Raw genomic sequence first — 13993 nt, forward strand, 5'->3', positions numbered from 1 at the left:
AGGAATGGATGAAAAGTGGCCTTCAAGGAACCACGAATGCCAGGAAAATGCTGCAGATTTCTTTACATTAAGCAGCCTGTTTGGTACCACTCCTCCCCGCTACCCTGCGAATGGCTTGGTCCCTATTATGTGATGTTAGCTGCACAAGAGAGCGCCAGGCCTACCTGAAAAAGGGTCTCCCAGGAAGAGTTTAAAACATCCTGTTTCTGGGGAACTATCGGACCGTAGTTTCTCTTCTTTACTCCAGGGAAGAACGCAGCAGCTCTGTCCCAGCTGCCCTGCAGCCTTACGAGTAGCGGGAGAAGTTGGGTCCAAACCTTGTGTCTTCCCTTCCGGTGCGTTTGCGCTTCACACGCCCCACGGGCCTCACAAAGGACAAACAAGGGGCTCGGATAAGTGGGCTCCACGGCCAGCACGGGGCCTTCCTTCCGCTTTACGTCCCTGAAGGAGCGAGGCACAAACCAACTCCAAACCACTATAAAAATCCCCCTTCCTACCCCTGAACACAAGGTAAACATCTTTCAACTGTTTATTTTTCTTCCAGATAACTTTAAAGTAGCTAAACAAATTACCGGGAGAGGACCCACACAGACGGACCTTAGGTGCCTCTTCTGATGATATGGTCATAGATAACAACATGCAGGTAGAGATCCGTTTCAACAGGCGTCCGTGTTGTGTTGTCTCCTGGGCAGGCCTGAAACACAGAATATTACAGATACCCAGTCAGCGGAGAGAAAAGACATGGCTTTTAACGTCAGGAATTTTCTTCTTCTTCCCTCGGAACGTCAGGTTTGATAAACGCAACTAGCTCTGAGGGTGGGGATTTCTCAGTGAAGATTAACGTCCTGGCACCGGGCAGCTCATTTCTCCTGCAAGGCTTTTAGCAGATGCAAAGGCAGCGATAAGAGTTTTTAGCTAAGTACAACTAGGAACAAGCGGACCATCGACTGGTCAAAGAGAAGGCCCGCTCGCAAAGATCAGGCAGCTGGCGTTACGTCTGTTTGAGCTGAACCCCGTGAGAGAGACCTGGCACTGATTTCGGTTTGGCCCACAGCATGCGCTTCTCAAGAGCTCGTTCTCCATCAGTGAGCGTTACAGAAAAGCCAAGGCCAGATGGATCTCACGGGGACTCACAGGCCTGTGCCCTGCAACCCGTGGGGAGACACGACGTACACGCACAAATGCTTCTTCGTGTGGCTGCTGGCTCGCGTAGGCACTCGAGAGCTGGTTATTGGTTACAGATGTTCTGCAGCTGCAGGAAGTTGGATTGGTGGCCCGCTTTCAGTGCAACCAAACACATCTTTAGGTACGCATTTTTGAGTTTCTAACAAACCAATGCACTTATTTTGAAATGCATATAATTTGATATTTTGTACTGTTACTATTCATATGCGACCATCTTTCATGGGCAGGACATCAAAGAAACCATCATCCTCGATCAGTTCTGTAGAAACCCAAACAAATTATTGCCCAGCTTAGTTCATGTTGGTTTTGAGAGTAACCAAAGCCTGGGCGTGTTTGTCACATCCAATCTATAGTCCAAGGACTTCAGCTGTGAAGTTTAAAAAAGTGCGGTTGGCACCAGAGGAACACAGCCGGTTTCTTACGGGGGGAAGCTCTCTGTAATGTTACTGCCCGTTCAGCCCTCAACAGGAAAGAGAAAACACCCACGGCAAGTTAATCCGCTTTTGACTTTAGCTGAAAATGGGATGTCCGGGTACGACTCGAGTCTTTGCTTTGTCTGGATTCAAATGCTATGCAAATAAATGGTAGAGACCAACCACGTTCAGCAATAACAGCATCAGAGCCATTTTTAGATGAGAGCCAAGCATACCTTTGTGCCATCAGTCACACATGAGAGAGACAGAGTCCACAATGTTCGCCCAGTTTACAGCACTACCGAGGCACAAGTATTTTCCTTTCTTTTATTCAGTTGTAAACCCTTCTGAGCCATTTACCGTGCGCTGGAGAAACACAGCCCTCCAGAAGATGACGCAGCCAGGGTCAAACTTCTCTTTTGGGAGGGACGGGGTTTAAAATTCAACAGCCTGACCCTTACGCCAGCAACAGTCTCGATCCGCTGCAAGAACTGAACGACTTAACGAGGCCGCTTTCCTTAGGACTTCTCAAAACTTTTGTACTGAGGAGGAAAAAGGCGGCTCGCGTGCGGTTGGGAAAGGAATTCTGGCAGTTTCAATTCAGCACCACAAAAGTGCTGGGGTAGAAGATGGCCCATGCTTCAGATCCAGGAACCGATTCTGCTTTCTGGGTTTGCTGATGTTCAGCCTGCCCTGCCAGGATTTGGGCTATTACAGTGCCTGCAAGTTGCAGCTTTTCTTTCAAAGCAGCCTACTATTGATTTAGTTAGTTAGTTAGTTATTTTTATCCACCTGCAGGCACACTTCATAATAGAGACTTGATTTTTACGAGAAGATGAATACAGGGACCACCAGCCCCGGGACGCGTCGCCAACATTTTCGCAGTTTTTCCTTTTTGCGACAGGCGTGTGTGTCACCCTCTGAGCAAAACACTGCGTCTCTCCACACCAGGTGTACCTGCTGATACACTGCCCTGCTTCAGTCCTCACATCTCCCAATCCCTCCCGCTTCCCTCCTCAGCCTGCACCCTCTCCCGCGCTTCCCTGTCCTTAGCGCTTCTCGGTAATTCAATTAACGGGACGCAGCCTCAGCCTGCAGCCTACCCTGGCGGTAATGGCAGCAGTTCTGGCTGGAAGGAAGAAGGCTGGAAAAGGGGCAGGGTAGAAGAGAAACCCAGCTTTGGAAATCAGTTTTATCTGTCCGATTTTTGCTGTCCCAAGGGAAAGGCCTGGGCGCCCTCAGTCATAAACAAGGGAGGCCAAGTTTATCCTGACAGGGACCAGAGCGGCTGTGTTACCGAGGGGGACAGCATGTCCGAGTAAGCCTGAGTTAGTAGGTGTGTATTGATAAAGACACTATTTGCAATTGGGCTCAACAGTTTAGCAAACTCCATTGCATAAAGGAAATTTAGAATATTTAAAAAAAAAAAAAAAAAAGACATTTACCTTAGGATCCACATTTATTATTTTCCTATCACTTTTGTTCTCAAAGAGTAGTCCGCAGGCATTGTCTGCAATCACTTGGTAATTTGGGCTGGAATTTGACGTGCTGACATTTCTATCCCAGTTGTAAAAGCTGTGGAAACGTGAAACAGAAATGCTGTACTTGGAACGGATGTCATTCTGCCAGCCGAAAGGGCAGATTCTGACCTCCTTTTTCAAGCTGAGTAGTCCCTGATCCCACAACAACCCCTCTGAAGGCCAGACGGATTCACCGAGGAGCACAACTCTACTCAGTATTAGAGAACCTGTCCAAATGTGGCCCTAGGTATCTGCTCTCTGGCAAACCAAACCCGAGGCCCCTACCCGCCTCCTCGTCCATTCAGTACTGACTGGCGTTACTAAAGGACTCGGAGCCCGGGTTATAACGAGCGGGAAGTGGTAGCGCTCGAGAACGACTACCGTGACGGAAACAGCTCTGGAGACCACCTGAAAGTGCTTCCCGGACCACCACGGATCTGCAAACCAGATGTGGGAACCGACCGTTTCCCCTCAGGATCTCACTGGAACTGTCTTGCTGCCTTTACTGTTTTCCTTTCTCTTGTTTTTAATAGAATTCTGGTAGTAAGGAGTTTTTAGAAGTCTCCTTGTGGGCCAGACACAGCGGGAGGGGCTCAACTCCAGCTCCCCGAGGAAAATCCCGGCTCCCCGAGAGCTGTACGTGTCAGCCTGGGATTAATTCTGGAGGAAACGGTTCGATCGGGCTGACTGGGCTCACTAGTTTCCATAATGTCTTTCACTAAACGAAGTCAAAAGGAATCAGCCTGCCGTGTCGAGTACAAAACGGGCACAGGAGGGCTTCAGCAGTTCATCAGTCTTTCTCCCAGGTCAGGGGTGCTGGAATTCCCTCAGCCTGCTCACACTTTCGGTTTTGGACGTCTCAAACTTCTCATCACCTGACCCCAGCCCTTTTGGGCTCTGTGCTTGCCGCACGGCCAGCTAGCAGGCTGCCATCTGCACGCTTGTTGTGAGCGTTTGTTAGAAACCTCTGCAGCTCAGACGCGCCTACAAATCGCGCACGGCGACGGCACTGCCACGCGTACCTTGCCGGGATGCTCATTTGGTCACTGAAGCGGCACGCCGCATTTCTGCTACTGCTGATCCACGAGCCTATCTTTTGCAAAAGATGGAGGAGATGGGAGGAAGTCAGGGAATCATTCTGTGTGCAAGGAGGATTCAAGAAATGTCGAAAATACCTTTTAACTTTCCCGCCTTCTGCAAGGATACGCCATTCCCACTAGATACACGGTTCCGGCCTTTCAAGTGCCTCGATATCTTCCCCGCTTTGAAAGAGCGCAAAACATTAGGCCTCACTGTTAACATAAACCGAACCTTCTCACACCCTGAGCACCGTCGGTAGGCATGGGGCGTGGTACAACGCCCTTACAGAACTCACCCCGGCATCACCCAGGTCAGTGGGCGATTTGCCACTCAAGTCGAGAGCCTTGGTTTACGGCCAGATAACGTAAGACGGCGCTCAGCACAAAGCTACGTCCCCGGGCAAGCGAGCCGGCGCAGGCAGAAGCTGCCTCCTGGAACTAACGCTTAGGTGCCTGCAGAAAATGAGTGAAAGGTGGGTGAATGAATGAATGAAATTCATTCGGCTTCGTAGTAATAACTGCTTTGCTTTGATACGCTAATCGGTCACATTCATTTGTCGTCTCTAGAATTATTTAATGCTCCCGAGTACCCACGTTAAGTTGTAAACAGAGGATTTTTTCATTCACTGTTTAAATCTAAGAATAAGAACATGCACAAACTTACATACAAATTCAATACGCAGATTCTTTTATCTCTCTACTCATTTACCTTATTTCATCCACACAGCTTTTCCGCGTCCCCCAGGACACAACTTGGTTAACAACTCCAATGCACAAACAGAGATCGTTTCTGCTGGAAAACCACTACCAGCTCAGGAAGGAATTACTCTACGTTATCTCGGGGGGGTGTGTGCTGGTGGTAAGGGATATATATGTGTCTCTGCAAAGACGTCCCCACATACGTTAAAAAGAAATTAAACATCCGAAGGTGGAAACAGTCAGTTAGCTGTCGGCTGATAACCTCCTGCATTTTGCCAAGTTTCCAACCCCACTCCTACCATGCTTCTCCATTCAAGCCAGCGAAGACAAGACGGGAGCTCAGACAGCCTTCCTGCTGGGAAATCAATGTCTACTGCAAACAGTTTTGTTATGGACTCTGTCACTCCACGACAAATTAGTTTCCATCGTGTGTTTAGATGTGAGGCACAAACCCCGAGCCCACCGGCAAAATGAAGTCAATCTCTTTGAACCCTGTGCTGAGGGCTCGGGGAACGGGGCAGTGCCCCGTCCGACTCTCCGCCTGCCTTTCCCACGTAAAGGCTCCGAGCTTCGTGGCATTGCATTCCCACGTTCTCTAAAACTAAGACCAGCAGACAGCGAGAGGGTGGCCGCTTTGAGGAAGCCTAGGATGGCTGGCCACAGAAGGCAATTTCCCCTGCATACCTTTATTTGTGGTCTTCGCTCAAAACTGACGAGATCGCATCAGCCAAGCCAGCCTCGCAGGCACCTGCAGCGGGTCGGGTGAGCAGGGCTGCTGCAGCAAGAGGATGGTCTTACCGGGGGGACGAAGTAATACAGGCGAGCAGGAAACACTCCTCATGCTGCCTAGAGAGGCAGGAGGTCAGAAGAACGTTTCTGACCAGCGAAGCAAGGGGTTGGAGAAGGTGTCTCGGGAGCAGCCTCTCCCCTGCCGGTTACTGTTAAGGTGAAACTTGCTCACCGTAATCAACGCATTTTACCACGAGGCTGCTGCAAGAAATCAGGATCGAGGGAATCGGGCTGGAAATCAGGACCTAGGGAATCCCATCTCATCAGTGTTTCTTTCTCCAGAATAAACACTAAACAACACTTCAGCAGTGCTATTTAGGAGTTACGATAATCCCCATCTAATCAAACCCATTTTTGTTAGCAGAATTCCATGTGGCTTTAAATATTTAAATTATCCTGACATGAACACATGCTATCAGATGAACATGACCAAATGCCAAAGAAAAATACTTCAGTGTGCATTTTTTCTATTATTATTTTGTTCGATTACCATGGGTTTGGGAACAAATGTAACAGTTCTCAGCGCGGCATTTCATTATGTGGAGTGTGAGAGACTTAGCAGTGCCCACAGTCCAGCTGCAAGAAGAATTCATCTTGGTTGTTTTGTTTAAATTTTGTTGTTTGTTTGTTTCTTTTTTTGGCTTTTGGGGTTTTTTTAAAGACAATGACTTGTTGATGCAGTGGTACATAACAAGTAGCACCCTGTGTTTGGGAATACAGACTGAAATGGGGTCCCTTCCAACCCAAAACATTCTATGATTCTATGATTCTATGAAATATGCGAGGAGGGGTTTTTTCATTCATCAGCCAGTTCTGGTCTGAGCAGTTTCATTCTGCAGGCAGGCAGATGCCCTTCCAGAACACAGAAGTCTCAATACAGCTTTCTGTACCCTTAAAGGTACCCTTCAGGTACCAAGATGGCAGCACATCAAACCACATGGTGCTTACAGAACGTCTTTCATCCAAAAATCTCCGGGTCCTTTTGTAAACGTGCATTAAACCACTCAATATTCTTGTGAGATGTACGGCCGGCTTTATCACAGCTCATCAGTGGCTGCGGGAGCCAGGGCACAAAAACTTGGAGGTTTTTCCCTAGGATATGTGGGCCGGTGGCAGAGCAGCAGAGCCCCAGTCGCCAGCTCCAGCCAGGGGATGGGGCTCTTCGGTTGCAGTCCTGCGGCCGCTCACACTCAGGGAGCTGGACGACCGTTTTCCTAGAGGCAAAGCCTGGGCAAGGTTACAAACCAGATTTTGATGCCTCAGCGTGCGATTGTCCCCCTTTTTCCCTTAGTGGGAAATGGAGCTGCGATGGAAGAACCTACACAGCTTACTCCAGGGGTCGAAATGCCGTGGGGCGTCAGGCCCGGACAGACCAGAGAGCACTTTTGCCAATCGCCATCCGACCGAAAAGAAAAGGAGGCGCGCGTCTGCGGGGTAAGAGCTTTGTTGTCCCAACGTACTATTTACTGTTTAAATCAGCAGAATCGGGGAGACAGAACATAGCGTAAAGGTGTTTATGTCTGTGTTGGCCCCACCTTTGATCCCATGGGGCTAGATTATCCTACCCTGTTCTTTCTTCCCCTCAGGATAAGGATTGGTTCCTTGATTCAGTTCTCTACTTCTCTCTTCCCACCCACACATACACAAAGATAAAACCATTCCCTGTAGCAGACTGGGACTTCAGTCAAAAACTAATTACAAACAATGATGGCTCAACAGCTTTTTTCAGTTTGTGGTTCTACGCATTTGCGATGCAAACTATCTGGCTTCAGACCCCCTCCGGGTGATTTACAGACCAGCCGGCTCTAGCTGGGCAGCAGCAGAAGGGTGCAGACAGGGGAGCCAGGGGGAAGCGGGACCACAAAGGAGACTAGAGCCGGGAATAAAAAGCAGCAGCGGCTCCTTTACCCCGGCGCTCTCTTTCTTTCTGCCCTCCGGTAGGAACGCACTGGTAATCACTCTAACGGGGGAAACCGGCATTCTGCGTGCGCCGGCCAAATATGACAAAAGTAGCAACACACTTGGATGGGATCTGTCCCGTCAGCCCTTCCACAGCCTTCTGGTGCAAACGAGGTCAAGGTCTCGGTGGGACGTGATACGACGTAATGCAGCTCATACGCCCGACTCCATGCCAACCGCTGCTTCACGGTCAGATGCACGTCACGGACCTTCGGTTAAACGAGAGCAAGCTACGTTTTCCACCTAAGAAATTTAAAGATGCCGAGTTTCGCTTTTCTTTTTTACCTTGAAGCAGCTTTGGCTGAAATAATTGTATTTATCAAATCATTGCCAGGGTAGGGTGAGATACATCACAGTACTTGGGAAAACCAAGGCAGTTGGATGTGTCCACAGCTACTGCGCGCAGCGGCTATTTTGGTGATTTTTTCCTGCTTACCTGTGTTGTACTGTCACTACTGCATTAAAGCCCTGTAGCATTTAGCTCGACTCACGTGGCTGATGATCTTGCAAACCGGTTATACATCAGGAGCAACTCCAAAGAACTCTTGTCCAGAGTGGGTAGAAGTAAGCAACTGGCCCACAGGACCGATTCACGCCTCGGTTTCCTAGAGGCAGCGGAAGAGCACGGTAGAGCCTGCTGCGCATGCGGGTACAACGCAGGCGTCGCCGCGGCAGACGGCGAGCGTCGGACACGTCCTGCTCATACCACTGGCACTGGGAGTAATGGGAACTGCTGCCTCTAATCTGTGGCCAAGCTTCCCTGCTCAGAACGGGAATGGTGAGAGGATGTTTAGCACTACAGCCAGAAATAATCTTTAAGATTGTTTTGGCCTCGCCTTTGCCATTTAGCAAGGGCCGAGATCCTGACCTGACACCAGAAAACCGGTGCTGTGAGGGTGCGCAGCCAGCCAAGCCCTCTGCGCAGGAGACCCTGCCACGAAGACCGCAGATGAATGCTATGCGCAGGGAAGCGTCCAGCGGGGCACGGAGCCTGGCTTTAGGCCTGCTTTCACTTCACACCGTCAGCGGCGTGCTGGAGCACCTCTGAGATCAAAGCGCTCGCAGAGCTCCTCTTGGCACTGTAACCCTTGGAGGAAAAAGGAGAGTGATGTGCAAAAATTATGAGCATCTGCAGCTTCCATTGACGGGATGCGAAACTGTGAGCCTGCTCAGCAAGCCTCTGAGTCAGCTCGGATGAGCTCGTGGGCATCCCACGAAGGGCAACGCACACGAAGGAGGCGAAGACAAATGCCGGGCGGCTAATGGGAGCGGTACAGGGCTTCACTGAAGTGTAAACCCACGTGGCCTGTGAACGTACATCCAGAGCGGACAAGAGCCTAACACCGATCTCAGTGCTATGATGAAGGCTGGAAGCCCCTCAGGGATGCTGTATGTCTGAAGCTTTCCTACCGCATGCAGCTCTTACCCAAGCACAGACTATGCGGTGCATTTTGAGCTTATCATGGCTTGCAATATTTCTCGTTCGGAACAGCAATGACACAAAGACGACTGCAAATTGCAAGAAAGCAATACTGTTACACAAGGGAGTTGGAATTCTCACAGCTAAAAGGTGCTACCATCCCGTGATGCTGTTTCTCAGCCTTTTTCCCAACAGAATAATAAGAACCCCTACTCTTCATATAAAAGTCATTTTTATATTGAAAACCACAGTTCTATCCATGTTCTCAGCTACTGCCAGCGCACACCTCTCCTGCCTATCCCCGTTACCAGCCACTATATAGTGCATCTTGTTGGTTTGTCAACCAGCATCTGAAACTCTTAGATTTTCTTCTTCTGTTTCACACACACACACACACAGAGCTATTGAACAATTTCTTGAACAGAGCCTACTCATCAGGTAAGTTTTCTTCTGGTCATAAATTACCTATCAATTGAAGATGGCTTCAAATATGTGCAACACAACGAGCCCATGATACACCTATTCCACCTGCACCCACGCTGCCACAGGGGTATTCTACAGGCAGCGGTGGGATCTGGAAGATCACGCTACACGTGTCTCTGCTATCTCACCAACTGCCTGCTCTCCTGTCCCTGTAATGTCACACGCCATTGCACTTGACCTTCCATCAAAGCCAAAGGACTTCAATTGCATATCTCAGTCCTCACGATCGAGGTGGGAGCCTCAAGTTTGCTGTATCAGGAGGATGTCATTAAAATCACCACACCCTTAACGGCTACATTAAGTTTCCCTTTTAATTTCCAAAGTTTAGGGTTCTTCGTTCTTCCCAAACTCTCCTTGCCTCCAGGCTGAGCAGTCCTCTACGGGACCTTAACCAGCACAAAGAAACGTATAAAAAATTAGCAGGGAAAGAAAGGATGTCCTTTCAGGACAGGACGGTACTGATTTTAATCATGTACCATCATCGATACATGTGTATCGTTGATTCAATGTACCTTTGAGTGCAAAAGATATCCTTCGCTGAGTATGGAATGAGAACCACAAATGGGAAATTAAACAAGAGAATCACTACCTGTTTTATAGAAATACTTAAAAGAATCCACAAAACCCTTCTGCAGAATACGATCACGGAGAGACCGTGTTACTGCCTGTCTGGGATCACCGTGTCATTCGGGTGGTTGCAGGATTCCGAAACGGTGCGGGTTCCTCAAACTGCGGCAGAATTTTCTGTGACGGCTGTCGCCGCACACAGTTATACCGCACCTCCAGACCCGGGAGTGCTGCCCTACACCAGAGCTCACAGAACGGATTCGGCCCTGCTGCAGGCTGCTGTGGGCTTCTGCGCAAACAGGTACACAACAAAGCGAGTCTTTTATCAGACAGCAAACACGCGGGGAGAGGGAAACCGCTGGCCGTGTCGCCCCACCTCTCGCCCTCGCTCCCACTTCTGAGCGCCGCGTATCAGGGAGGCCCAGGCGCTGCCGGAGGACCGCAACGGGCATCGCACGAATCGGCCAGCGTCCTGTTCTTAGCCCCTGCCAAGGGGCCTTTCGCTCGCTCTGCGCCCCTGTGTGCAACGCCCCATCTCCCCCCGGCGGCCTGCGGGCTGCGCCCAGGGCAGCTGCAACGTGCAGGTCCGTCTGCTTTGGCCGTCACTGGGGCTTAGCAGACGCCCGCAGCGCTGCAGCGTTCAGAAGCGTTTCTCGTGCCCAAGATGTTTTGCGTGTGATCTGCTCGGTACTCCCAGCACTGTTTGAACTTCGGCTGGGTACACCTTTTGCATTTCAGGCTGAAGGCTAAGATTAATAAGAAAAAGAGAAGAAATAAAAGCAATAAAAGGCAAAGAAATTAAAGTCCTCGGGGTTATGGGCCCAATCCCAAGAAATTACGAAACTCCTGCCAGGCTCCAGAAGTCATGCAGTAATCACTCAGAATATATTATCTTATTAGTTCTCTCCATCTTTAAAGAATAAAACCACCCAACACATTAGGATTTGTGGCCAACGAAAAGAAAAAGTTTTATCTTGAAGCTACAACAAAGAAGATAAAAAGAGAGGCATGTAATTGTTGAAGGAACAACAGGATGAATAGCTTATACATATTGTGCAATTAATAATCACTGAAGGCCTGTTGGAAGCTGCACGTAGCTGATAGATGAATGTACCAAACCAGCATCCCTGTTCTTTTGCACACCAGCACATGGTGACTGCGATAGCAATCACCCAATCAAGTAATTGCTTTTTTTCCTAACATGCCTTTTCACAGTGTCTAATAGCAATCACCCAATCACCCAAGCTTTTTTTCCTAACATGCCTTTTCACAGTGTCTTCAGATGGGAGCCCAAAACCCCAACTCTGTAGAAATAAAAATCTCAGTCATAACAGTTTCCCTCCTAGCCAGGGCCTGGGTGTCAAAACAAAACAAAACCAACCAAAGAGAGCGCCATTTGCAAGACCACACACGCAGTGGTCACTCTGTCCCTGTTCCACACCGAGTGGCATGGCCAGCTGAGGTGCCGAACAATGGTCTCTGGAGAGCAGGGGACCTGAAGGTCCTTCATTACAGGCTTACCGAAACCGGTTCCTCGCCAGGGCAGACAAAGGAGCATATAACGACCAGCAGCGAGGTGGGAGAAGAGATCACCGCGTCTTCCTCAGAAAAGAATCATATCTTAGGGAAACATTTGTTATCTGCTTATCTGAGGGGAATTCCTAGCAAAGGCTGACCTCGAAATGCAGAAATGCATCGTAGTAGAGCATTTGTCTGGTCGTCACGTAAGTTCACCCATTACCTTTCCCCTTCCCTGAGTGAAAAGCCGGCGTGCGACGAACAACTGCAGCCCTGTGCTACCACTCAATGAATTGCTTCAAGCGCCAAAGACGCCGATAAGCTCCGAGACAGATTTCCAAAGCCTGTCGGTTTCTCACAGTAGGCGGGGTGCTTTGCAGGGAGCTTCCACAGGTTTTCCAGAATCCCCCTGAGCATCCGCCTACACCATTCACACTTTTAAAAACATGACCTGCAGACGTGTGCCAAAGTTGCACCGAAAACAGGGCTCAGGTGCTTCGTTCGATGCGAGTCATAGTAAGACATGAGGAGCAGGGAGAGTGGGAGGAGCTCAACGGGAACGGGACAGGTCGGCGAGCTGGTAAAGGAAACGTCGAAGCATTGCTGCGTATCGATTCAGATACGCGTATTTGTGGAGCTGGGCCAGCTTCTCCCAGCGTCTTCCCTTCTGAAGGAAGCAGAGCTAACATCTGTGAATAAATTAGCCTCTCCATCAAAGTTTGATTAAGCATCCGAGGTGAAATGATGGATTTTTCTGAAGGCATCTATTAAAAGCATGCTTAATATATGCAGTATCTCTTGTCTTTCTTCCCGTGGTTTCATTCAAAGAGTTGTCTTCCCTTCCAACTGCAATCTCTTTAGGCAAAGAGTTGAGTCCAGAAAGAATTAATCTATAAAACCACGTGCTAGAACTTCTAATTATCAGCTAAACCTGATGAAAAATAATACTTTTATAAAAAACAAATATTTATTTTTTCCAGTATTTTACTTCAGTGGTGCGAGGCAAAGCCAGGGGAGACAGCCAACCTTCAAGGCTTGGAAAGGATCCTTCCCTCCTTCCCAGACCTCACTAATGCAAATCCTTTGAAATCCCAACGGCTTGGGCTCCGAGGGAACGCTCAGAGCAACCAACCTGCTGAATGATTAAGGCTGCAATTTCCAAGCTACCTGGGGACATTCAGACACATCTTTCCCACTGGAACGGGAAGACCGCACACGGAAAACCTCAGCCCCCGAGAGGAGCTCAGTTCCCCTCGCACCCAGAAGCCTGGAAGCCTGCGAAGCTGCCGGGCGCTGCCTCGGGCCCCGCGGAGGTGGGGCACCCGCCTGCCTTGCTGTTTTCTGCAAGGGATTGCATAACAAGTCCTCACATTCTTCAAGCTTTGCCAACTATGCAAACGTTTACAAGATAAATCGTAAATATTTAGGCACGTTTTCTAAATACTGCTCTACAACTCCCCTCCTGCTCCCCACCCCTTTCTGCAATATGCTCAGGATTTTATCTGTACCACAGTGACCTCAGCTGTCAAATGCACAGGAACAGGAGAGATGAGAACACGTTAGGAGTTTCCGACTTGAGCAACTCCCCTTCATGGGGCAAAAATGCCAGCTTTTCGGGAGAGGACTACACTGTCTTGCTGAAAAAGGTCTTCGGCAGAGTCGCTCCCGAGCTTATTAGATCCAAAGGGCTGTTGTAAAACACATCCTCAGAAAACCTCTGCGTTACAAACTCTAGGTTCAGGATGTAAATAAACGCTGCGGAAGGGGCTTTGCAGTTTCCAGCCTGCCAATGCCAGTTACGAGAAGATGTGTTGTGCTAGGATTTGGCAGGACCAGAGCCCCCAGGAGGCTGCTAAGTCTGGGGAGAATTACTAACAGATAGGAGCGTAAAAACAGAATCTTAAAAAGTAACTAGCTTAGTTACTTAATGCCCAGCAGGTTTAACTTCAGGCACCGCATCTGGCAAATGCCGGCCTTGCTATGAACCATTAGTTTCTTACGGCTGAACGTTTGGTACGGGCAAAGGCTGCGCCTATTCTCCTCGCCGCTAACAATTTGATATAACTGCATGTTACACACGCTACGTATTGCGACACATCTCAACCAGTGGCGTGATGCACGGCAACACACAGCTCGAATGGCTCAAATGAACAGAACTATTGATAACAGATTGGGTTTTTAATGCTTTCACATCACAAACATACTATCAATCTGGGAGACGGACATCCCTAATTTAAGCGTACGTTTAGCAACGGAGCAAAGAGATGGCAGCGCATCGGGCAGGCAATTTTCCTATATCAACCCAAACGAGGCGGCCGAGCTGTGACATTAATGAAGCAAAGTGGCATGCAGAGTATTCGT

At 49.2% G+C, this 13993-nt stretch overlaps 1 protein-coding gene across 1 annotated transcript in view; it reads right to left on the minus strand.

Moving 5' to 3' along the window:
* Positions 1-598: 598 nt before the first annotated feature.
* CFAP299 (cilia and flagella associated protein 299) overlaps positions 599-13993 on the minus strand; it is a 155381-nt gene continuing 141986 nt past the window's right edge. The window contains exons 5-6 of the mRNA XM_009638020.1: positions 3044-3173; positions 599-694 (exon numbers count right to left, since the gene is read on the minus strand). Of these exons, the coding sequence (XP_009636315.1) occupies positions 599-694; positions 3044-3173 (226 nt within the window). The remainder of the gene's footprint in view (positions 695-3043; positions 3174-13993) is intronic.

The sequence above is a fragment of the Egretta garzetta genome, unplaced genomic scaffold (assembly GCF_000687185.1).
Source record: "Egretta garzetta isolate BGI_Z169 unplaced genomic scaffold, ASM68718v1 scaffold195, whole genome shotgun sequence".
NCBI lineage: Eukaryota > Metazoa > Chordata > Aves > Pelecaniformes > Ardeidae > Egretta > Egretta garzetta.